General features: G+C 45.5%; 2 protein-coding genes across 3 annotated transcripts in view; both read left to right on the top strand.

Moving 5' to 3' along the window:
- LOC310682170 (mas-related G-protein coupled receptor member H-like) overlaps positions 1-26,614 on the top strand; it is a 381,144-nt gene that overhangs the window by 147,687 nt on the left and 206,843 nt on the right. The gene's annotated exons all lie outside the window — the stretch shown is intronic.
- LOC310681089 (cation channel sperm-associated protein 2-like) lies at positions 21,399-25,067 on the top strand. Its single transcript, XM_083448473.1, has one exon. It carries the CDS (start codon positions 21,431-21,433, stop codon positions 22,913-22,915), a length of 1,485 nt encoding a protein of 494 aa, XP_083304599.1. The 5' UTR covers positions 21,399-21,430; the 3' UTR covers positions 22,916-25,067.

The raw sequence follows: 26,614 nt of genomic DNA, 5'->3' as shown, positions 1-26,614 counted from the left end.
TTATGGAGAATCATTTTTATTTCAAATTTATAAATAACAGGTTATCTCCAACTATGTCTAACCCAGAGTGAACCCACTGAAACTAATGGGCCTAAGTTAGTGGTGCCCACTAAATTCAATGGATCTACTCTGAGTATGACTAATTCTGGACACAACCCAGCAACCTCCATAGATTAATCATTATTCTTCAATGCCACTTCTAAGAAACTAACTTGAGTTTCAATCCCAAGATTCTGTTGTTGCTCCTCATGGTTCTTCTCCTTTCTTCCAGCGCTGCTTCTTTGTGAAAGCCACTACTTTGCCCAGTGGATTTGCTTGTCCCACATTCCCTTCACCTTCTCGCTGATCTGATCCTTGGCATTTCGGAAACATGCCAAGAGCTGAAAAGCATCCATATTTCACATCCTTATCTTGAATTTTGATTCAATTGACTTTGAACCATGCTGTCAGATGATTGCATTTGGAGCTGTGCGGCGCTGCTTTGCATCCGAAGCTGAACTTAGCCAACCTCTTAGGGGAAAGAACTTGTCAGTCTTGCTTATTCTGGACATATACTATAATGCCAAAGTGGCCCCAAAGTGCAGTGTGGCAGCTGCAATAGTGGCTGGGAAAGACAGCAATCCATAGAGACAGCAATCCATGAAGACTCCTCCCTTAGGGCTAGTAGGAGATTGCCCCTCCAACCCACCAGCCTACCTTCATACGAACAACTCAGCCAGGACGTAGAACTGCCAGTGGTATCTTCCTCCTCCAGAGTCTCCTTTGCCCTTGTGGAACTCAGCACGGATGAGGATAGGTACGAAAGCAGGAAGTGTTAGCTCATCCTATCCTTGAATCTGGCTCCCCCTACTCAGTGGCGGAGGAAGGGAGCGGAAGGGTGGTCCGCCCCGGGTGCCATCTCTGAAGGGGGTGACAAGAAGGCACCCCGTGGGGGGCTGGCCCCGCTGCCCCTGGGTGCAGTGGCGCAAGATGCGGCCATTGCGGTGCTGCAGCCACGTGTGGAGGATCCTGCTGCCATGAGCGGAGGATGCCGCCACCACCATGAGCAGAGGACTGTGCCACCACCTAGAATCATAGAATCATAGAGTTGGAAGAGACCACAAGGGCCATCGAGTCCAACCCCCTGCCAAGCAGGAAACACCATCAGAGCACTCCTGACATATGGTTGTCAAGCCTCTGCTTAAAGACCTCCAAAGAAGGAGACTCCACCACACTCCTTGGCAGCAAATTCCACTGTCGAACAGCTCTTACTGTCAGGAAGTTCTTCCTAATGTTTAGGTGGAATCTTCTTTCTTGTAGTTTGGATCCATTGCTCCGTGTCCGCTTCTCTGGAGCAGCAGAAAACAACCTTTCTCCCTCCTCTATGTGACATCCTTTTATATATTTGAACATGGCTATCATATCACCCCTTAACCTCCTCTTCTCCAGGCTAAACATGCCCAGCTCCCTTAGCCGCACATGCACCATACATAGCAGTCCCGCACATGCACCTCTGTTCAGTTTGCCCCGCCCCTCGACACCCCGCACCAGGTGTCAGAGAGCCTTCCTTCACCCCCGCCCCTATTTCTGATGCCCCTCCTTCTGCCCAACCAAGCCAAATGAGCACCAGCCATGATTGGGACCAGTCCAGCCCAGAAGCATTTCAGGGAATGACCTTGATCTCAAACAGAGCACACTGTATAATATAATGATACAGTAGTACCTCGGGTTAAGTACTTAATTCGTTCCAGAGGTCCGTACTTAACCTGAAACTGTTCTTAACGTGAAGCACCACTTTAGTTAATGGGGCCTCATGCTGCTGCCGCACTGTCGGAGCACGATTTCTGTTCTCATCCTGAAGCAAAGTTCTTAACCTGAAGCACTATTTCTGGGTTTGTGGAGTGTGTAACCTGAAGCGTATGTAACCTGAGGTACCACTGTAATTATTATTATTATTATTATTATTATTATTATTATTATTTTATTTATACCCTGGCTGAGTTTCCCCAGCTGCTCTGAGTGGCTTACAGCTTATATAAAGCATAATAAATCAAGACCTCAAGTTCAAATCCAAGTATCCCAAGTGCAAAAGACCCACAGGTCTGGGAATGGCATTTGCCTGCGACATCAGTGTGAGCTGCTAGCAGTTGTGGGAGAGCTTATAATAGCTTCGGTAGATCTTTGGGCATTTGCAACAGTATTTTTAACCTGATAATGCCACAAGCTCTTTTCCTGGAAGGTTATACCCAGGTATTTAAAAAATGATACCTGTTCAATAGGTCGATTGTCAATTCTCCATTTGTGTCTCATTCTTTTTTAAGAGAGCACCATAACTTTGGATTTGCTATAGTTAATTGTTCGGCATTACAATAAACAGTGAGAGATCTCAGAAGTTTTCTTAGGCCTACACAGGAGAAGGAAAATAGAACTGCGCCATCTGCATATAAGAGAACCGGGAGGCGTGTACCAGCCAATTTGGGGGGTGGGCATTTTCTTTCTCCATGTTTTCTACTGAGGAGTTAATATTTGTTGTTGTTGTTTAGTCGTTTAGTCGTGTCCGACTTTTCGTGACCCCATGGACCAGAGCACGCCAGGCACTCCTGTCTTCCACTGCCTCCCGCAGTTTGGTCAAACTCATGCTGGTAGCTTCGAGAACACTATCCAACCATCTCCCCCTCTGTCGTCCCCTTCTCCTTGTGCCCTCCATCTTTCCCAACATCGGGTCTTTTCCAGGGAGTCTTCTCTTCTCATGAGGTGGCCAAAGTATTGGAGCCTCAGCTTCACGATCTGTCCTTCCAGTGAGCACTCAGGGCTGATTTCCTTCAGAATGGATAGGTTTGATCTTCTTGCAGTCCATGGGACTCTCAAGAGTCTCCTCCAGCACCATAATTCAAAAGCATCAATTCTTCGGCGATCAGCCTTCTTTATGTTCCAGCTCTTACTTCCATACATCACTACTGGGAAAACCATAGCTTTTATTATACGGACCTTTGTTGGAAGGTGATGTCTCTACTTTTTAATATGCTTTTAATAAATTAAGGAGTTAATATAGAAGTTGAATAAAGTAGGCGCAAGGACGCAGCCTTGTTTAACATCACAGTAGGTTTGGATTTCCTTGGATAAATGGTCCTGTCGGTCACACCTAACCTGGACCCGAGTGTTTTCATATAAACTGCGGATGAGACAGTTGAACTGGGAATGTCTGTCTATGCTTGAGGCAGTTGTGGGAGACAATGGCTGCACCAGACAGAGCAATGAGTCAAGCCATACACTAGACACATCCTTGAGAGTAAAGTTAGCTTTTTTAAAAAGCAACCTGAAATATTGCCTAATAAAGTGGAGTGTGGGTGGGGTGGCAGGATAATTCAAAAGGAAGGTCATTTCAGTTTGTTTGCTTGCTTGCTTGCTTGCTTTTTAAGTGCAGCACTCTCAGGTGATCAGATGCTCAACAAGCAGGCTTCGTGCCCACCCTGGAAAGTGCAGAGGAAGATGCTATGTTGCAAACACCTCCTTTCCCCCCAGGAAGTGTGGGAAGCCCAAGAGGCTAAGGAGTACCCAGAGACAGGGCTGGCCCACCCATGAGGCAATGTAACGGGACTGCCTCAGGTGGCAGGTTCCACAGTGGCAGCACTTCCAGCCTGCAAGGAATGTATTGCCCACTGCTGCCACTGCCTCCTCAGCAGCCCCAACAGTGGTCTCTTAGTGAATGGGAGGCTCTGCTGCTTTCCTCTCACCTGCAGGGAGGAAAGGCCAGGAGCTGCCCTCTGGGGTCTTCTGGGGTCTGCACCCACCTGGCATGATTCAGAGCAACCACCCAATGATGGCCTTTGGTTCCCACTTCAACTGTCAAATAAAGTTGATTTGATTCCTACCATGTTCCCAATGTAGATCTTTATCCCCACCCTGTTCCTGATGTAGATCCCCTTCTGGCCTGATGGGGATAACACTACTTTGTGGTCCACCTCAGATGTCAGGGATGAGTCATTCACAGGTCCGCATGAAAGACGCAGAGCTCCATTGTCAGTGAAGTTAACTCTTTATCCATGGAAGCGCCATACAACTCAACAATCCTTCACAGTAGGTCTTGCACTTATGGAGCAGTTGCCAGGACTGAAGTTCCCTGCCTTTCACCCTTTCTAAGGCTCCTCCTCTCCCAGATGTTTCCCAAGCAGTCTCAAACTGTGTCTGTGCACCTCTGGCCTCTGCTCTTCTCTTCTCTTTTCTCTGTGAGTTCTTGGGGTCACAGCAGGAGTAGGAGATTCCCTGGATTCTTCAGCAGCTTCTTGACTCTCCTCCTCTGCTACAGCATTGGAGTCTGAACTGCTCTCTGTCACCAGCTCTTCTTGCTCACTAAACCCTATTGCTGCTTCAGCTTCTAGCCTCCCCTCTCACTCTTCTCCCTCTGACCTCTCCTCAGTGTCCCACCACCAATCTTGGGCTCCTCCTTTGGATTTTCCCTTGGAGGGTCCCTGGCTGGTGCCTCCAACCACTCCTATTCATCCAGCCAGTGCCTGAAATCAGATGCCAAAACATCCTGGACCAGCCTAGCCCAAAGAGCAGCACTGTAGTGGTATGTGAGAGAAGAGAGAGAGAGAGAGAGAGAGAGAGAGAGAGAGAGGAAAGAACATACACACACCTGGACCACCTGGTAAGTTTATTAGGGTAACTAACCAGTCCCCTAAGGGACGCGGGTGGCGCTGTGGGTTAAAGCCTCAGCGCCTAGGGCTTGCCGATCGAAAGGTCGGCGGTTCGAATCCCCGTGGCGGGGTGCGCTCCCGCTGTTCGGTCCCAGCGCCTGCCAACCTAGCAGTTCGAAAGCACTCTCGGGTGCAAGTAGATAAATAGGGACCGCTTACTAGCGGGAAGGTAAACGGCGTTTCCGTGTGCGGCTCTGGCTCGCCAGAGCAGCGATGTCACGCTGGCCACGTGACCCAGAAGTGTCTTCAGACAGCGCTGGCCCTTGGCCTCTTTGAGTGAGATGGGCACACAACCCTAGAGTCTGTCAAGACTGGCCCGTACGGGCAGGGGCACCTTTAACCAGTCCCCTATTAAAAAAAAAAATAATATGCACATCACACTGCACTATGGTTTAGCAGATAGGTGGGGAACATCAAAACCAAGGGCTGTTTGTGGCCCTCCAAGCCTCTCTGCCTGGCCCTTGGGACTCTCCTCAGGCCATACCCCATTCCCAACCACATGCCCTGCTGACCCTACTTTGCAGAAGCTAGCCTACTTGTATAGTAACATTTTCAATCATTGATGCACAGGAAACTGAGATAGTACTCCAAAAACCTGCTCAAGGGCAAGAAACTACAAGAAGGAAAAAGTCATGTGGTCTCTATACAAATTCACAGAGTATAGGAAACAAGTAAGATGAATTGGAGCTTTTAATGCAGGATGATTCTATGCTCTGGCCACTTTTGGCCACTTTGGTCTCTGCCCCCCTCTGCTGGCCAGACTGGGTATGTGGCCCCTGGAAGGGTACTCATAAAGGAATGTGGCCCTTAATCTGAAAAATGTTCACACCCCTAGTTGTGCATGGCATGGAAGTATGCTCATAGTTTCACAATGGTGAGACTTTCATTAACATAAGGGGTTGGCATTAAAGATCATAAGGAGTGACGTCCTGTATCAGACCAACAGCTCATCTAGTCTAGCATCCCATTCTCACTATGGTCAACACATGGCTATGGAAATCCCACCAAGCAGAACCTGAGCACAACAGTACCCCATCCTCCTGTGATTCTCAGCGACTGGCATTCAGAGGCGTGGCCACTTCCTACTGTGGAGACAGAACACAGTCATTACTGCCAGTACCATATGTGTAAGAGTATATACACGGCAGCTTGGGACACCTTGTGTAGTAAATGCTAACTATGCAAAACAGACTCTCAAATCGCATTCCAAGCTAGAGAAGTGATTTTAGAGTAAATCACCAAGTCCCAAATACAAATGAAGATGTAAAAAAGTTTCTGCAGGGGTATATGCTCGATATTTATCACTCCTGTTATACAAAAATCTCCAAATGGGTCTGAACTTCAATGTCTAAAACTCCTGGTAGAGGACAAGGATCTAGAGATCACAGTAAGGGTGGCCAAATTCTGTGCGACTGCCATAAAACTTAGGGAACAAGCTGTACTACCAAAATGATTAAGGTTTTAAATGACAATTTTAGGTTATATTTTAGTGATCAAGATTAAATATATATTTTCTGAATATTATCTGAATTGTCTCTGTTATACCCAACTGCAATTCAATGTATTCCTGATGTGTTTTATGATTTTCCTGATATTGTAAGTGAGCCAGAACTGGTCTGTAACCTTCATAATAAAATTCAATTCAAGATGTAAAAAAATTGATGAATCTGTATACCAAATTACAGATTTTGGCATCATGGAATGAATGAATGAACAAACAAACAAACGAATGAATGAATGAATGAATGAATGCTTGTCATATGTTTGTCCTGCTCCCAAGTATCAGACGTTAGTAAATAAATGCAGGAGACAATTAAAGCCATGTGGATGAAGATGCCAGTTGTAAGTACTGCATCAATTTCAGGTTGTACAAGGTGCCTCTTTCTGTTCAGTGCAGGTGCAGAGAGGAACGCAGCAACTGAAGACAGCTTGTTTGCACAGCAATTTTTCAAGGAGCTAAACTTTCTCCCTCCTCAGTGACACTCACAAACAGTGGCCATTTATCAATATGTGAAAGAGATTTATTGGGACTTATATATTTCAATCTCTAAGGGTAGGGAAGGAGGAAGGATAATGGGGGGCGGGGTAATATTCCAGAGCTCTGCAAGGACAGCCTTGTGAAGTTCATGGTTCAGATTTGATGCTCAGGTTGGGTCAGCAAAAACTTTAGAGCAACTGTTGGACACAGATGAAATGCCACCTGCAGGGACTTTATAAAGTAATGTAAAGTCCAGCAGTGTTGAAATGAATTTGTGAACACCTCAACTCCATGCCAGAAGTGGGGAACCTCCAGCCCATGGGCCAAATTAGTCCAGCAAGAGACATTGGTGGTCCTAGGAAAGCCTTATCTGAGATGTGTCTCTTCTATTGCACTGGTGTGGGTTTCTATGACATCTTCAGTGGAACAGTTTGCTACGTGGTGCCACCAAAAAGGTATCTCCAGCATCTGAGACAGCCATGATCCTGACATGCTCAGAGATCCAATGCTTCTGCATGACTAGCTAACTCTAGAAGGAGGGGTAGTTTTGAGAATTTGGTAGGGGCTTCCAGCGAGTAGTCACATTCCTTAAGGTTATCTGTGTGGGAAGAAAACTGTTGCTATTTCCACATACTTAGAAGTGTGAATATCTCTTAATTGTTATCTTAATACAGTAAGAGTTCATAGAAATAGGGCACCCATTGCCCTGAGCCGGTTAGCATGAAATTCAATTTGTGCTAATCTGCCCAATGCCCAAAGAGTGTGAAATACTCTGCATAATAGGAATTACCCCTGTTGGTAGTTCATTCGTCAGAATTATGGCTCTGCTATTGTCATTTGCATTGCTGGATCAATTCCTCAGTGTGCTCTGTATTAAACACAAACACAGAGATTGACATTTGGGGTTCACTCACTCACTCATCAGGGTATCAAAGTTGTAAAAGGTATTGCTTAATGAGCTACAGTTCTGAAACTTGGCACACACACACACACACACACACACACACACACAGGACAAAGCATCCCAGTTACAGAAACTGTGGAAATTGTACCTTTTATTATGTCCCCCTTAAACTGGGGGTTCAAAGCATTTATCCCAAATATGCAAGCTACACTCTTACCTAGCAAGTCCAAGAAGATCTGATTTTTGGAAAACTTATCCATCAAGAGAGTCGACTGAAAAATATAGGAACCAGAAAGCTGGAGTTTGGCACATTCATAGTTCAAGATAATGTAGGTGTGTTTAAGCATTTGCCTGACCATGTGAACTTTGTACCCAAGGATGGGGTGGCGGTATTGAAGTGTGCATGCAAGTCATCCGTCCTTCCAATTGCTTTGGACAGACTCTGTGCACTCAACCCATTCACACGTTGAGCAGAGAAGGTCTGCAGAGAACTTTTAACTGCATTCACAAATAGAACCCTCCCAACAAGGTGTCATCCAGGCATTATTGGACTACAACTCCCATCAGGCTGAGCCACAAGGACCAATGGCAAGGAATGGTGAGAGTATAATCCAGCAATGTCTAGAGGGCACCAGGTTAGGGACATTTCTATGGTGGGAGGAAAACTCTGGTCCTCTTGCAGTACCAAAATAATCAGAAGAGCATAAGCAGGGCCGTCTTACCCATAGGCACTAGGGGTGCGGGGCACCCTGACGCCGAGCTCTCAGGGGCGCCAGGCCAAGAATCTGTTGGGATACTGCCAGGGAGACAAAGTCCATCATGAGTCCATCTCCGGACGTCCATTGATCTCCCGCAGACACGCAGTATCAGCAATTAGTGACACGAGCTCCAGAAATAGCTTGCCACATTCCAGAGCCGATGCACGCTCTATCAGCAGATAATGCACAGCGAAAGATGCACTCAGGAGAGCATTATTTACAAGTTTATTCAGCGTTGATCAGAACAAAGAAAAACATGACTGCCTGCTTCAGTGTTCCGGCACCGAGAGAAACAAAAACAAAGACACAACAGAAACATCCTGTGAAACAGGAAATACGCAGGCTGTGACACAAACATCCTGCTCCCTTTTAAGGTGGAATGGAAATATCCTAACAGAATCTGGGGCCTGAGAGTTGAGTCCACCCATTGGTCAGAGCACCGTGATAGGCTCTTCTGCTGTGGGCGGCTCTGCGCCGTGAGTTCAGGGGCGACCAAGCCAGCAAGACGCTGAGGCAGCCAGCCGGCTCTGCCCTCCTGCACACCTGGGACTGGGAAACTTGGGGGGGCACCGGGCGGATCTTTGCACCCTAGGGCCACATATGCTTAAGACAGCCCTGAGCATAAGGGATGGACAAGTTGGTCCCCCAAATATCTGTAGTGTCATGTCTATGTGTCCATAATTGCCAAATGCTGTAAGGACCCAGTTCAGAATGAGAGGCTCTAAAGTGCCAGTATTCCAGTTTACCCAGAATGATCCATGGTTTTCTCTCAGTTCACCCCATAGGTCTCAGTCCACTCCACACCCACTTGCCAGAATGTGGTGCTGATGAGGAGGGCTCTTCGCTCCCGCCCTGGTGCTTGACAATATCACAGATTCATGTAGCACTGGGAGAGCAAGCTTTCTAAGTATCTCTGGTGCCTGAAATGCTGCCATTGCCAAGAACCAAAGAGAAATAGGAGTGGAAGGGATGGAGAAATTGAGAGATGCTTGTGCTAACACACTATTGGTAGAGAAGATACAGAAGCCACTGCAGAAGCCAGAAAAGGGAGCAGGTTTGGAGCTTATGGAAGATTGAGGGATGGAGGAGGATGCTGTTATACTCACAGCCATGTTATCAGGGGAATTGGGAGGTTCTAAATGATCTGCAGAATTAAATGACCTGATTTTTTTTATTTAAAAAACAACAACAGCAAACCTATGTTTGTCAAACTCGATTCCAAATCAAACTGGGGTAGGGAAGCATTTTTCATCTGAAAGCACAGGGTAATTTTAAAGATTTTGACATGGTAAATTTCCATGGGTTTTTTTTTGGGGGGGGGGAGTTCAAGAAAATGTCATTCCCCTGCTTTTTGCTACTCAATTCTCCCAGCTCACATCAAAACAATCCATCAGCCTCTTCTGTAACCTTCATAATGTTACCTGCTGCAAAGACAAAAGAGCTACGCTCCTTGTTAGCTGCGGCCAAAGTGACATTTCTAATTACCAGTCTGCAGTGCAAATATTCAGTTGCCCTGCTGGGTGGAAATCAAAGTGTGACTCAGAATCAGGAGGAGAGGAAAATATGAGATCAGCAGCTTTGGGTCTATTGCCAAATGAAGAGGAGGATGTTTGTCTAATTGGTGCCAGAGGATATCGGGAGGCTGCACTGAATATTTAGCCAGAATTGACCAGAAGAGACCTCAGAGTCTGATATCTGTGAGCTCAGTCAGTATCTGCCACACTTAAACCGCTCAGCATTAATTGGGATGTCAGTTCTACGGCAAAGGAAACCCAAGTCAGACCATTGGACAATCTAGCTCAGTATTATTGACCGTGGTTTTCCCGGGTTTCAGAGAAGAACCTTTCACAGCCTGCCTGGCATTTGAACCTATGGCCATCTCCATGCAAGGCAAGTAACCCACCTCTGAGCTAAAGCTAAGTTTAGCAGTTTACTCAGTCTTTGTATGGTGGCAGGGCAAGGTGACCCCTCAGTTGCACCATGCGGATGATGTAGCATATTGCTGCATGTTGCATCATTGCATGCAGTGTGTAACCAGGACAATACTAGCTGGGCTAGAATTCCTTGTAAGAGAGCACACCAAAGACTTACAGCTGGGGTGGGGAACCTCATTCAACATTGTGTTAAGGCAATTGTTCCATGAAGGTCAGCATTGCTGGCTGGAATTCTCTCCTCTCCTCTCTGCCCCATGTGTTTTTTCCAGGAGTTCTCCCAGCCCCCAAGCCAATTCTGGGGGGCTTCACAGGGAGGAGAGGGGAAGAAATCCCCTCTCAAGCAGAAGTCTTTGTGCAGATCTTCCCCTAAGGGGACTCATTAGTTCAATTCATCATCATCATCTTGTTATAGATGAGGGAGGGGGACTCCCCCACAAACCCTAGAAATTAATAAATAGTAGGATTTTGCCAGTTCTATTTTTCTAGAAAAAGAGGTGCCAGAACTCAACATGAAAAACCTTGCTTGTTCTCCTACAATAGCAATGGCGCCCATCTGAGAGGTGCTGGAACTCAGTTCCCGCAAGTTCTGGCTGAAAAAAAGTCATGGGTTTTGATTATTTAGGGTGTGAAGGGGGAAATACAAACTGCAGAGGAATTCCTGGGCTAGCCTCTGCAAAACGACCTGGCCAAGCTAGGGCCATTAAGAAGCAATACAGCGACACTTAGAGCCATTGGCAATGCAAGAGAACTGTCCTCCCCACCCACCCCCCGCCACCTTGCCCTGAAGTGTAAACAGAGACTGGGGTTTGGAAGGTTACTAACTGGGAGTGAGCTGACCGGAAAAGAGAGTTCTAGCTGGAGGTTCTGGGAGGAAGAAGCTGGAAGAGGAAAGACTGGAATTCATCTTGGGTAGGCTGGCTGCAGGCCAGGGACCGAGCAACAGGAGCTCACCCCATCGTGGGGATTCAAACCGCTGACCTTCTGATCAGCAAGTCCTAGGCTCTGTGGTTTAACCCACAACGCCACCCGCGTCCCTTTTGCAACAGTATATTCTGCTTAATGCCGAAATCAGCTTCTATGTGGTGTGCATAGTATAAAAATCAGCGTCGTGAGCGTTAAGACATAAGCATCCTTAATTAAAACAGACAATTAAAAAATCTCATTGAAACAGCACAGCAAATAAAACAGGCTATTGTGTGTGCATGGAAACATCTCGTTGTTGCCTGGCTGGAATGTAGACGACTGTACAATGATGTGGAAGCAAGCAACAGGCATTTTCCATAAGGCAGCAGCATATACTCACTTTCTTTAGCCTTGCGTCAGGATTCTTTAGGAATTTGATTTCTGCAGCTTCCACACAGAAACTGCCAGATCCAATCTCCCTTTGCCAAGCCTCAGGTTTTGTTGTCTGCCACTGTCAGACAGCTGGGTGAGCTAATGAGTTCCTTTTGCAATGAGGGTGGTCCACATTAAGCAAATTGAATTGTTCCTGGTGGCTTGTGAGCCAAAAACTGGTCCAAGTAGATGGACACTCTTCCTGCCCTGCATGAACAGAGACAGTTCAGCCAATGCAATGCAATGTTTGCCTTCGCCATCTGAACAGACTTATCGGCTCAGGACAGGGATGGCGAACCTCTGGTGTAAGTAGACTTGGCACAGGTTCCCATTTGGCCCACAAGGTTGTCCCCCCCCCCCCAACCATGCCTACCCACCTCACACCTGGGCTGGATATAGACATGTCAAAGAAGCGATCCAGCTAAACGCATTGCAAACTCATACAGGGATATCTGGTAGACAAAAGATGGGACTCTACTGCGCCACCTGTGTCACAGTGTTATATCGCATATGTTGTTGTTGTTGTTTAGTCATTTAGTCATGTCCGACTCTTCATGACCCCATGGACCAGAGCACACCAGACACTCCTGTCTTCCACTGCCTCCCACAGTTTGGTCAAACTCATGCTGGTAGCTTCCAGAACACTGCCCATCTCTTTTTTTAAAAAAATAATTTTTATTAACCGACCAATCAAATCAAATCGCATCACATAAATTCCGAATTACAAAGCCAAAATTTAATTTTTTTGTTGGGAGACCCATATTTCAAGATCCGAAGGGGATTCCAATCATCTTCTTGCTGCTGCGTTAATATCCACAAATCTGTCCAAATAATGTTCATAATTCTATCCAGTCCTATCTTGCTGTTCCCACATCTCATCTTATTCATATAGGTTTTTTTTTCTTTGTGATCTCTTCTGATAATTTCCTTAAGCAGGTAAACACCAGTTATAATCCTGTGTGAATTTTTCCATTCGTCCAGTCACCATATCGAGATGGTTTCCATGTATCATCACTTCCATAAATAAAAGCAGTTTTTCCATCATTAATCTTTGCAAATCTGTCGCCTTCTTTGGTCCCTCTGAGGAGGCTCGCTCGCAATAAAAACAGATCTGTTCCTCCTCCCAGACATAAGTCTTTCGACAGAACTTGCCAAAATGGCGACACTATTTTTTACTGCGTCATCCCAAAGCTCTTATACTTTCCACAATCTCCTTAAAACATGCTTTTGGTTAGAAAATTATCTCCACACTGTCTTAACTCATCAGCTTAGATAATTTACGCAGCATTTCTGACTTGTGCGGGGGGGGGTTCTTAGTTAATCACATAAAGAAAAGAAAGTTTAGTTTCCCTCCCCCCCAGCCAGTCCCGTTGCCGACATACCGAGCCTTGGTGTGTCTTCTCATGATATATTCCTGTTTATCTGACCCGTCTTCTTTCTCAGAGATCTCTTCAATTAGCAGTCTTTACTCCCCATTCTTCCTTGAAATATGTGCATTAGCTTCCTTCTAATTTGAAGTTGCTGCAGCTAGAGGCGCGAATCAGAGACAGCGTCCAGGAGATCCGAAGTCCACGCAAGGGCTTTCTGCCTAGTGCCCCCACCCCCTCAAATTCGGGGGTGGTATAGGGCACAGCAGGCAAGGGCAGTCCCCCGCCCACTCGCTTGGGGGGGTCGGAAGGCTGCTTACTCCCATCACAGCCTCTAAATTACCTTGTGTGGGTCGGAGAGATGTTATTGTCGGCCATCTTCCAATGCGCCCATAGTGGCCCCCACACTGCCCAACCATCTCATCCTCTGTCGTCCCCTTCTCCTTGTGCCCTCAATCTTTCCCAACATCAGGGTCTTTTCCAGGGAGTCTTCTCTTCTCATGAGGTGGCCAAAGTCTTGGAGCCTCAGCTTCACGATCTGTCCTTCCAGTGAGGGCTCAGGGCTAATTTCCTTAAGAATGGAGAGGTTTGATCTTCTTGCAGTCCATGGTACTCTCAAGAGTCTCCATCAGCACCATAATTCAAAAGCATCAATTCTTCGGCGATCAGCCTTCTTTATGGTCCAGCTCTCACTTCCATACATCACGACTGGGGAAAACGTAGCTTTAACTATACGGACCTTTGTTGGCATATACAACACGTATAAAATAGTTTTTCTTTACCAGTCTACCTGAGTCCCTGATGTTATATGTGATGTTGAGGTGTGGGGTAGCTAAGGGCGTGGCTCCAAAGGAACAACACAGGGCTTAAGGAGAGCTCCTGATCCTTTGAAAGCAAGTCCCAGTGGTATTGGCTGCACCAGGGTGTTCCCTATCAAGTTCTAGTTTCACCTGCAAATGAGCCTGTTTCCTCTTCAGCTGCTTGCAGGTGTGGCTTGACTCTAAACCATGCCTGCAAAAAGACTTCAAAGCAGTTTGCTATAACTGCTTATCAGATGGTTGGTGGTTACAGCAAGCCCCTTTAGAGTTGCCATCTGATCAGGCGCACCAACTCCATGGGGCTGAGGTCTTTACAGCCCCCACATAGCCACTGGGGGGGCTCATTCCTCCCCCCCATCATGAGGAGGCAGATGAGGACTGGCAGGATGTTGCCCCAGGTCACTCAGTGTTAGGAGACACTGTGTGGACCAGTGTAGACTAGCGATTGAATGTCACATCGAGAGGATGTTTGTGGATCATCTGAGACAATATTATAGTCAACTGAAATAGCAGACAGGACTGGGAATATAAGCAAAGGAATGACAATGATAAAGGAATGTAATGCAGAATATACCTGTATGTTATGGAAGTAAGTATTACATTCAAGGCAGTAGACAAAGGATTTGAATAGAAATATCATGGAAGGAAGGATGGGAATTCTGAGAAGACAGATTCATGGATAATAAAGGATAATTAGAAAAGGATGCTGTGATTACTAAAACCCATCATGGTTTTCTCAAAAACAAGTCATGCCAGACCAATCACATGTCTTTTTTTGATAGAGTTAGAAGCTTGGCATACAAGGGGGACTATTATTATTAGTAGTAGTAGTATATGTATTTATATACTGTCCTGGGAATTTATATACCCAAAGGTCTCAGGTGGTTCATGGAATAAAATCAAAATCTAAAACCACAAAATAAATTATCAAAATACAGTGGTACCCCACAAGACGAATGCCTCGGAAGACGAAAAACTCGCTAGACGAAAGGGTTTTTCGTTTTCTGAGGTGATTCGCAAGACGGATTTTCCAAAGGGCTTGCTTCGCTAGACGAAACAGCCCTGCCTCTCCTGTCATGGTGACGGTCGCACGCTCGCTTCCCCGCTCCTCCGGCTCCCTCCCACCTTCCGGCTGACAGCTCCTCCGGCTCCCTCCCACCTTCCGGCCGACCTTCCGGCTGCCTCGCGCCGCTGCCCACCGCCCTCGCGCGCTCCTCTGAGAGAGCCGTTGCCGCCAGCAGCCAGTGTTGCAGCCGGAGTCGCGCTCCTGAGCCCCACCGCCCTCCAGCAGCTGCATCGCGCAGTGTGCACAAGGCGCGGGTGAGTCCAAGGACCGGCTGCGGCAGCTGCCCTGCTTCTCCCCGCCCCTCCCCGCCCCTCCCCGCCCCTCCCCGCCGTGGTGCTTTGCAAGACAAAAAAACTCTCTCTACGAAAAAACTCGCGGAATGAATTAATTTTGTCTTGCAAGGCACCACTGTAAAAGCAACAACCCAATAATCCCCCTAAAAAAACCCACATTTTAAAAGGGCATAGTCAATCAAATCAACCAAAGGCATGGTTAAAAAGGAATGTTTTTGCCTGGCACCTAAAGGTGCATAATGAAGAGAGAGCATCCCATAGACTGCAAAGAAGGCCCTGCTCTCATGTTGCCACTCTCCAGACCTCTTGAGGAGGAGGCACACAAAGAAGGGCTTCAGAAGATGATCTCAGAGTCTGGGTAGGTTCATATGGAAAGAGGTGGTCCTTGAGGTATTGTGGTCCTGAGCCATTTAAGGCTTTATAGGTCAAAACCAGCACTTTGAAGTGGGCCTGGAAACTAATTAGTAGCCAGTGCAGTTGGACCAGGATATGTAATATGTTCAAACCATCTTGCTTCAGTGAGCAACCCGGATGCTGAATTCTGCACTACCGGAAGTTTCTAAACCATCTTCAGAGGCAGCCTTATGTATAATGCATTGCACTAATCTAACCTTGAGATTACCAGAGCATAGACAACAGTAGTTAGGCTATCTCTGTCCAGATAGGGGCATAGCTGGGCCACCAGCCAAAGCTGATGGAAGGTACTCCAGGCCACTGAGGCCATCTGAGCCTCGAGCGACAGCAAAGGATTCAGGAGTACCCCCAAGCTATGTATCTGCTCCTTCAGAGGAAGTGTAACCTCACCAAGAGCAGGGGATTTCCCACCCATCCAGTCTAGGGAACTAGCCACTAACAGTGCCTCAGTCTTATCTGGATTGAGTTTCAGTTTGTTGGCTTTCATCCATTCCACTACCAAGGCTAGACACTGGTCCAGCATTTCCACTGCCTCACCTGCAGATGTAACAGAGAAATAGAGCTTAGTACCTTCTGGGAAATGATATATAATAAAATGAAAAAGGTATTTAAATATACCTTTCTGAAGAAACCAGAGGCCTTTCTCCTGGGCATGGTCGGCCAATTGGTGTTAAAGAAAGATAGAACCTTTTTTATGTATGCCACAACAGCAGCAAGAATACTCATCGCAAAGTATTGGAAGACACAAGAGCTACCCACCCGGGAAGAATGGCAGATGAAACTGATGGACTACATGGAAATGGCGGAAATGACTGGCAGAATCCGAGACCAGGGAGAAGAGTCGATGGAGGAAGATTGGAAAAAAATTAAAGTATATTTACAGAAATATTGCAAAATTAATGAATGTTAGAAGAATATTGGAATGAAGTTATATGGTTTTAGCAGAAGTGTTATTAAGAACTATATGAATATTAATTGTTAATGTGTTAAAGTGGAAAATTTAAAGTTAAATTGTGTTAGGATAAATTATAGAACAAAAATTGAAGAAGAGGGAAAGGATTTGTTGAATTAGCAAATTCGAACAAGAATACAAAAAGGGGAGGTGCGAGGAAGTCGAGGAAATAAGCAAATGAAAGATATAGATATGAAATTTGAATGTGTGTTTAAATGTTTTTGTTTTGTTTTTGTTGTATTGTTGTATTGTATTTTTTTATTGTGGATGTATTGTTTGTTGAATCTATGTATTGTTTTTCTTTATTGTCTTTCTTTTCATAACTATAAAATATTTAATAAATATTATTATTATTTTTTAAAAAAGAAAGAAATAGAGCTGAGTGTCATCAGTATACTGCTGACAACATACTCCAAACCTCCAGATAACCCCACACAGCGGTTTCATGTGGATGTTAAACAATGTAGAGGATACGATTGAGCCCTGAGGAATCCCACATTGAAGGTTCTATGGGGCTGAAAAGCATTCCCCAAGCAGCCCTCTCTGGGAATGACCGTCCAAGTATGACTGGAACCCAAACGAGGCCTGAACCCCAATTGAAATGGATCCAGAAAATCAGTTTCTTCCAAAAGCACCTGGATCTCATCTGCGACCACTTGCTCCAGAACCTTGCTCGGGAAAGGTAGATTAGCAACTGGCCGGTAGTTAGTTAGGTTTTCTGAATCCAGGGAAAGTTTCTATTTTCTTTTTAATTAAATTTTATTTAAGATTTGACAATAACAATAAATCAACAATAACTAATACTGTACATCAATTCACTGTTTGCTGCAGTTGACCATCTTTAACAATAGTTAACAAACTACAAAACATTGCTTCAAATTAGTCAACTTTTCATTTTTAACTTTGTCTCTTAGCAGATCAGAAAGAAAAGAGACTAAAAGGGAAAAGTGAGAAGAGAAGAAAATTTCTAAAGGAAGAAGAAAAAGGAAGAAATTAAAAAAATAAAAATAAAAAGAGAAAATAAATACATTTAACTTCCAATTAGACTCATTGTATTATTGTTTCTATTGTTCTTTCACACACAGTTCCAAATTACTGTATTGCTTTCTTTGTTTTTATCAGATAACAAAAAAAGTATGTTTCTTATTTTACAAGAATCATTCTGGTTCTGCCAGGAGATGTTTATTATTACAATAGTTTTCTAGGTATTCTTTAAAGATTTTCCATTCTTTCTGTACTTTCTGTTTTGGATATCCTCTGACTCTCCCTGTCATCATAGCCAACTGCAGATATTCTATCATTTGGACCTGCCACTCATTTATCACAGGTGTTTTATCACTTTTCCAGTTTCTTGCAATTAAGATCCTGGCTGCTACTGTCGTGTACATAAAAAAGTAGTCTAACATCTTTTTTGATTTCTGATGACATTATACCTAGGAGGAAGGTTTCAGGTTTTTTCTTAAATGAGAAATTAAATAACATTTTTAATTCATTGTAGATGTTATTCCAAAATTCCTTAATGGCTGTGCATGTTGGGATACTGCCAGGGAGACAAAGTCCATCATGACTCCACGTCGTCTCCGGACGTCCATCGATCTCCCGTAGTCACGCAGTATCAGCAATTAGCGACAGGAGCTCCAGAAATACCTTGCCACATTCCAGAGCTGATGCACGCTCTATCAGCAGATAATTCACAGTGAAAGATGCACGCAGGAGAGCATTATTTACAAGTTTATTTCTGCGTTGATCAGAACAAAGAAAAACATGACTGCCTGCTTCAGTGTTCTGGCATAGAGAGAGAAACGAAAACAAAGACACAACAGAAACATCCTGTGAAACAGGAAATGCGCAGGCTGTGACACAAACATCCTGCTCCCTTTTAAGGTGGAACGGAAATATCCTAACAGTGCATTCCTACCACATGTGTACTGTATATATGACCCTATACCATCTTTACACCTCCAGCAAGGTTGGTGATCTATTTTTATACATCTTCGCAAGTTTTGCTGGAGTGTGGTGCCAACTGTACTGCATTTTCATAATATTTTCTCTGAGATTATAGCATGCCGTAAATTTAATGCCCTCCCTCCATAGTTTCTCCCATTGATCCATGTAGATGTTATACCCTAGGTCTTGCGCCCATTTCACCATTGTCCCTTTCATCAATTCTTCTTTCGCCTCCCATTCTAAAAGGAGGTTATATATTCTTTAAATTTATTTTCCTTTATATTGAATTAATTATTTTTTCAAATCTAGATGTTTCCTTCCTTTCTGTCTAAGCTTTCTTTTATCTGAAAATCTTGCAGCCAGTCTGTCAAGTGTCTTCTAATTTCTTCAAATTCTTTCAATTTGAAGTTATCATTAATTTCTTCTATCTGCACTCTTTATGTGGCCCAGTCTCTTTGCATATTTTTCTGTTTGATAGCCAGGGCTTCTGTCGGTGAGGTCAAGGGAATCTTTGGTTCTAATAATCCTTTACAGTGGTACCTTGGGTTAAAGCTGCTTCAGGTTACAGACGCTTCAGGTTACAGACTCCGCTAACCCAGAAGTAGTACCTCGGGTTAAGAACTTTGCTTCAGGATGAGAACAGAAATCGTGGCGTGGCGGCGCAGCAGCAGCGGGAGGCCCCATTAGCTAAAGTGGTGCTTCAGGTTAAGAACAATTTCAGGTTAAGAATGGACATCGAGAACAAATTAAGTTCTTAATCTGAGGTACCACTGTATATTTTATCCAGATCTTATACAGTGGTACCCCGCAAGACGAATGCCTCGGAAGACGAAAAACCCGCTAGACGAAAGGGTTTTTCATTTTCTGAGGTGCTTCGCAAGACGGATTTTCCAAAGGGCTTGCTTCGCTAGATGAAACAGCCCTGCCTCTCCTGTCATGGCGACGGTCGCACGCACGCTTCCCCGTTCCTCCGGCTCCCTCCCACCTTCCTGCTGACGGCTCCTCCGGCTCCCTCCCACCTTCCGGCCGACCTTCCGGCTGCCTCGCGCAGCTGCCCACCACCCTCGCACGCTCCCCTCGGGAGCTGTTGCCGCCAGCAGCCAGCGCTGCAGCCGGAGTCGCGCTCCTGAGCCCCGCCGCCCTCCAGCAGCCGCGTCGCGCGGTGTCCACAAGGCGTGGGTGAGTCCAAGGACCGGCTGCGGCAGCTGCCCTGCTTCTCTCCACCCCTCCCCGCCGTGGTGCTTCACAAGATGAAAAAACTCGCTCTACGAAAAAACTCGCAGAACAAATTAATTTCGTCTTGCGAGGCACCACTGTATAAGGATTTTCTTATAATGTGATTCAAAAATCCCTTGTGTGCCCTCACCTTTTCATAAATTAGATACGTGTGCCAACCGTATCGATTGTCAAAACCTTCCAGGTCTAGCACATCCATTTCCCTTAAAGCAATCCAGTCTTTTATCTATACCAGCCCAGCAGTTGTGTGATAAAGTTCTAACTCTGGTAGGGCAAAGCCTCCCCTCTCCCTTTGGTCTATGAGTATTTGGTGTTTGATTCTTGTTTTCCCCCCCACTCCAAATAAATCTAGCAAAGGTTTCTTAGAGATGAGGTGGAGCGGCTGACAGAGTGGTGCAGAGCTAACAATTTGCTCATAAATACAAGGAAGACAAAGGAACTTGTGGTGGACTTCAGGAGACAGAAGAGCAATGTCCAGCCACTTTTGATTGATGGGGTCTGTGTGGAGAGGGTAACAATGTTCAGATTTTGGGGCATTGAATTACAAGAGGATCTGTCCTGGAGTGTCAACACAAGGGGGCTTGTGACGAAGGTGCAGCAGAGACTGTATTTTTTTAGAATACCAAGGAAAAACCATCTTCCGCAGAAACTGCTGCTTGCCTTCTATCACTGTGCCATTGAGAGTGTGCTCACTTATGGCTTATGTGTGTGGTACGGAAGCTGTACTGCCCAGCAGAGAGCATTGTTGGCTGCCCACTCTCCACCTTAGAGCAGATTTATGCCACAAGGTGCCATAGGAAGGCACTGGACATAGTAAAAGATCCATCGCATCCTGGTCACTGTCTCTTCGAGCTCTTGCCGTCGGGACGGAGATACAGGATGATGAAGACAAGAACGAGCCGTCTTAAGAACAGCTTCTTCTCCAGAGCGATCTCGGCCCTGAATGGGAAGCCCGGACTTTGAAAGTCATCTAATCTCCTTGTATTATACTGTATTGTTTAATTAGTGTTTTTATGGAGCAGTCAAGTAATTTCGTTGTCCCCAAAGGGGGCAATGACAATAAAGATATTATTATTATTATTATTATTATTAAGGAGTGGTCTTATCACTTCCTCCTTCAAACAGGCAGTGACCACTCCCTCTCGGAAAGAGGCACTGAACACCTCCCTGACCCAGCCAGCTGTTCCCTCCCTGCTGTGGACAGTGTATCTTGGTTTCAGGAAGGCTGTTGGCAAACTTTCCCATGATATCCGCATAGAGAAGTTCATAAAATGTGGGGTGGACAAGGGAACTGTTAGGTGGATTTCTGGCTGGTTGACAGTTCAAACCCAAAGAGTGCTCACTAATGGTTCCTCGTCATGCTGGAAAAAAGAGACAAGTAGGGTGCAGCAGAGTTTTGTCCTGGACCCATTGTTGTTCAACATCTTTCTAAATGACATGGATGAAAGAATTGAGGGGACTCTCAATTTTCAGATGACACCAAATTGGGAGGGGTAGCCAATGCCGCAAAAGAATGAGGGTTCAAAACAAATCAAGGGCCCAAACAAATCAAGCGTTGAGGTTACAGATGCATAGACCACTGTGATTAGACGATATACTGGCTCATGTCTGCATTCCATTATATAACTTGCATGCATTGATCCTAAGAACTGGAGTCCTAGGCATACTAATAGAATCAGGCTAGTGGAATGCTCTGACTGCTCCAGGTGTGAGGTCACCTGTGAGGTCACCACTGAGTGTCTATTATGCTGTATGAAGAACCTTCCAATCTCCTCTGGGCCGTACCAGGAGGAGCCAGCAGGAGTCATGGAGGACCAGCCACCCTCATCACATGCTTCCAAAGAGACAAATGAAGCACCCTTTGAACTGCATCCCCGAGCAGATGCCATCCGCTCCAAGCTGATCTACACTTTCTATCTGATTGACTATCTACGGGGGCTAGGCAGTGCTATTCCACGCCATAACATACGAGATTTCCTGGACCATCGGAAGCTAAAGAAGATAATGCTCACAGACCATCACCAGCTGGTGCGCTTCAATGTTGCGCCCAAACGGAATGTCATGGTCACGCGAGAAACACGCTGCCGTAACCGCATCCGCGTGCGCTGCAGCCGCTGGCCCCCTGTCGCCATGTGGGCTTATTCAGTCCTGAACAGCCAAATCTTCAAAGTCTTCATGATCATCCTCATCTGCCTGAACATGGTGGTCCTCATGATCTTAGTAGAGATAAGGGATAAGTTGGAGGACCACTTTGTGAAAATGAAGATAGCAATGGAGGTGATCATCTGGGTCATTGTCCTCATCTTTTTGGTGGAAATTGGGCTGAACTGGGCTGTTAGCTTTCAGGATTATTTTAAGAACTCCTGGAATGTCTTTGACTGCACAGTCACCATCATATCCTTTATCCCTGAGTTGATACTCCTCATTGAAAAGAAACACAGCAAGGCCGTCACATACTTCCTCCAGGTTTGCCGTGTGATGCGATGCTTAAAGCTCTTCCCTAGACTCCGGCAAATCCGGATCCTCATTATGGCCCTCTTCAAAGCAATGAAAGCCATGAGCTTCATCCTGGTGCTCCTCGTCTTCTTCTTCTATATTTTTGCCGTATCAGGCATTTTCTTCTTTGAGGGCTACACTCGCTCAAACCTGGATGACCTAGAGTACAACAGGTATTTTCAAGACATGCCCAATTCACTGGTGACCATCTTCATTCTCTTCACCATGGACCATTGGTATGCTCTGCTGCAGGACACGTGGAAGGTCCCAGAGATAAACAAAGCAATCAGTGGCTTGTTTATCTGCTTGTGGCTCCTCATTGGGGCATTCATCTTCAGAAACCTCATGGTGGCCACCATGGTCACCAATTTCCAGACCATTCGGAATGAACTGAGTGAAGAAATGAAGCAGATTGAGACTCAGCAGAAAGCTGACAAATTTAAGATGGAACTGCTGGAAAAGAAGTACAGCTCACCCCAGGGGCAGGACAGAATGAGTATGGGGCCATCCACAATATACAGCATACCAGAAGTCGAGGCTGGGACTCTGGATTGGGAAACATATGTCCACAAGAACCTGCCAGGGCTATACGAGGCTGATAATGACGAGCAGGTCATTTGGCCCCGTGACGCCCTCTTCCGCTACTTTGAGCTGCTGGAGAAGCTGCAGTATAACCTGGATGAGCGCAAACAATTGCAGAATTATGCCGTCTTGGCTCTGTCCAACCTGGAGGACAAGTAGTGTTGGCTTCTGAAGGATCAGGAAGATGCAAGTGTGGACTCCTCCTTGGTTACTGAGCCAGCACAACCAAAACCTGTGGCAAATCAACAGTTTACCTCTCACATTGTCCTTCTTACCAGTCTGTGGTACTCCAGCTGTTGCTAGACTACAAGTCCCATCATCCTTGACTCTTGCCCATGTTGGCTGGGACAGATGGGATCTGCAATCTAGCGACATCTGGATGGACACAGTTCCCTGCCCCTGATTTATGTGGCTATACATTATTAGACTAGAACTGCAAGGAAAGATCACAAAACCACCCGGTCTGCAGGTTTCGGACACTTTTTGATGTCTCTAGGGTTTCATAGCATTGGTGAGCAAGGCACACCAGGGTGCACCCTCAAATGCCACATTTTCCTGTGGGCCAGACAGACATCTGTTCTGCACATATGTAATATTTGATCTACAAGAATAAATTCCCCCATACCCCAGAAAGTTGGCATAAGAAACACCAATGGACCAAAGAGCCAACTTTTTATTAATTAACCACAAGTGTATTGCAGTAAGCGAGGAGTGACCTGCTTGAACACTGGGGATATCCTTCCCTAGGGGAGGCAATGGAATGAAAACCTCTGTTTCCTGTTGAGGAAACCTCACTCTGGCTTCTGGATCAGAGGATTGACTGGTCCGTGCCCTTCCTTTTCCACTCACTAAAAGGTGAGCTGGGAAGCGCTAGTTTGCTCCATTTCTTACCTGTTCTATTCCTGTCAGATGAGTGAAGCTTCTAGGAACCAAAATTCATTTCCTTCTTCATCCACTTGAGCTGGCCGTTGATGTCTGGTAGGTGACACGGTGTCCCTTCAACATCTCAGTGAACCACAACCCCATTTCCTTTTCTCTCCTTGACCACACTCCCTACCTGTTGTGGCAAAACCAAGGAGTTCCTCAAGCAACTGAAACCCACCATACTGAGCTCAAAGAGTATGTTGTAGCTGAAGCAATGGTACACCTTTGACCAATATGGGTGATACCAACAAATTCCTAATTAGTACCCTAGTAAATGACTGACAAATCTATCCTCCTGAAAAACATAAGGGCAGTCTTACAGAAAGGTTGCAAATAACTCCCTTATTCTGAGAACACATAGCCACATACACAATTTTATTGCATCCGTAGTAGAAGGATGTTTGCCGTTAATTAATGAAATGTTTCCAGCTTTAAAATGATTGATTATGGTATTGCCTTTCTTCCTGAACTCTTACTTATTTTAAGTATTTATTTAAATCGATTCAATGAATTGTTCATTCGAGGCTCAAGGCAGCTTAAAAAATTGGTAAGAACAAGTCAAAATATGAAGCCTTGGATCCAAAGGTTCTCTTTCTCTGTTGGAAGGAGCATTTCTTGTCCATCAGAAAGACCACTTGCATCCAAGGAAGATTCCCGTCAGAAAAGAAAGGGGCATCCAATCTAAAGTAAAAAAAAAAAGAAGAAGAAGAACACAGGATTAGATATATTACTCCAAAAGAAAATGGAGAAGTTAATCTGCATCATCAAAGACCAAATGGAAGAAATGAGACAGCAAAAAAAGGGAAATGACACCTCTAAAGGCACTGATTCTGTTCACTCTGGTTTTCATCTGGTACAGGTTAGAACACATATTTGGGTCTAGCCAGATGACCAGAGTTGGTGTGGGGGCTGATAAAGGGAGAGGCAATATTTGAGCTTTGTGGGGTCCAGGTCCATGGGAGCTGGTCTACGGGAATTACTGAGACACAGCCCTCCCACCAGAAATGTCAAGCAATTAAAAAAAAACCATCTCAAGATCTCAAACACTCTCCTTCCTGTCCCACACACATTTTATATTTCCTTGAATTTACTGAGGCATTTCTACAAACCCTCATGGACTATGCTGGCCAGGGCTGATGGGAGTTCTAGTCCAATAAGATCTGGAGGGCCACAGATTCCCTATTCCTTCTTTATATCTTTTCATGACTTGGACGGGCGGCAGCTGATAATTCTTTGAGTTGGTAGGGCTGCAATTTTCAACCTTGCTTTTCTCATCACAGTAAGCCTTGTACAGCATATGCATAGGAAAGTGTGCACAAGTGATATAATATTGGCTGCATTTGCTTCTGACTCCCAACATTCATTAAAATACAGGCGGCAAATGTGATGTTGCTGGACTCCAATTGCCATTGACCCCAAACAGCATGGCCAAGCCTCAGGGGTGGTGAGAGATGCATCAGCATGCTTCAAGTAGGCCTTGATATCACTTGACAATGTCAGTGTTGAAATCAGGAGTGATAGCATGGTTCCACTAACTTCCGCTTTGGAAGATGACTATAGTTTCTTTTGATTTGCAGTGGGTGATATGGGCTTCACTGTTGCCAATGAAAGCTACGCTGCAATCCTGGCTCTGTTATTTCACTGCCTACAGCTCTCATATGTTGGCAAATAATGTCACCAATCAGTTCTTTTAAGGCACTGAAATGCTTGACCTGGACATCACCAAGGCTTATACAGTGGTACCTCGGGTTAAGAACTTAATTTGTTCTGGAGGTCCATTCTTAACCTGAAACTGTTCTTAACCTGAGACACCACATTACCTAATAGGGCCTCCCGCTGCCACCGCGCCGCTGGTGTGTGATTTCTGTTCTCATCCTTAAGAAAGTTCTTAACCCGAGGTACTATTTCTGGGTTAGTGGAGTCTGTAACCTGAAGCATCTGTAACCTGAAGCGTATGTAACCCGAGGTACCACTGTACAGTGATACCTCGGGTTTAGAACTTAATTCTTCCAGAGGTCCGTTCTTAACCTGAAACTGTTCTTAACCTGAGGTACTACTTTAGCTAATGGGGCCTCCCACTGCTGCCACGTGATTTCTGTTCTCATCCTGAAGCAAAGTTCTTAACCCGAGGTACTATTTCTGGGTTAGTAGAGTCTGAAGCATCTGTAACCCAAGGTACCACTGTATCCAACTCATGTACGATGGTTGTTTGCTGGTTTTTAATCCCTTGGACCAGCAAGGTTCAAGGAGGCCTTGGCAATCAATATCAGAGTTGAAATCAGGAGTATTGGTATGGTTCCACTACCTTCCCCATTGCAAACGGATGTGCCAGATGATCATCTCGGGTCACTTCCAACTCTACATTTCTTTGAATCTTTGATGAAGCTGTCAACGGCTACAACCCACAATGGCTTATGTACTGCCTTCACTGTTGAAGACAGTATGCCTCTCATTATCAGCCACTTTGTAATACAACTGGGGTAGGAACGCAGGTGGCACTGTGGTTTAAACCACTGAGCCTCTTGGGCTTGCCAATCAGAAGGTCGGTGGTTTGAATCCCCATGACGGAGTGAGGTCCCTTTACTCCATCCCAGCCTCTGCCAACCTAGCAGTTCGAAAGCACACCAGTGCAAGTAGATAAGAAGAGGAGGAGGAGGAGGAGGAGGAGGAGGAGGAGGAGGAGGAGGAGTTTGGATTTGATATCCCGCTTTATCACTACCCAAAGGAGTCTCAAAGTGGCTAACATTCTCCTTTCCCTTCCTCCCCCACAACAAACACTCTGTTTTGAGAACAACATGCTGTGCTAGATGGGTCTTTTGGTCTGATCTAGCAGCCAAGCTCTTACTATGTTTACTTACGATAACTTCCTGTAGCATCATGACTTTGACTTAGAGTCTTGCCGCATGTTCGGTTCCTCTGTGCAAAATTTGATTT

The sequence above is a fragment of the Podarcis tiliguerta genome, assembly GCF_965153285.1.
Source record: "Podarcis tiliguerta genome assembly, chromosome: 7".
Taxonomy (NCBI): Eukaryota; Metazoa; Chordata; class Lepidosauria; order Squamata; family Lacertidae; genus Podarcis; species Podarcis tiliguerta.
Note: the sequence above shows the minus strand (reverse complement) of the source record. Positions and strands in the feature narration are given on the sequence as shown.

Coding starts and splice junctions, on each gene's coding strand:
- LOC310681089 (XM_083448473.1), top strand. CDS start 21,431: ATGAAGAACCTTCCAATCTCCTCTGGGCCGTACCAGGAGGAGCCAGCA.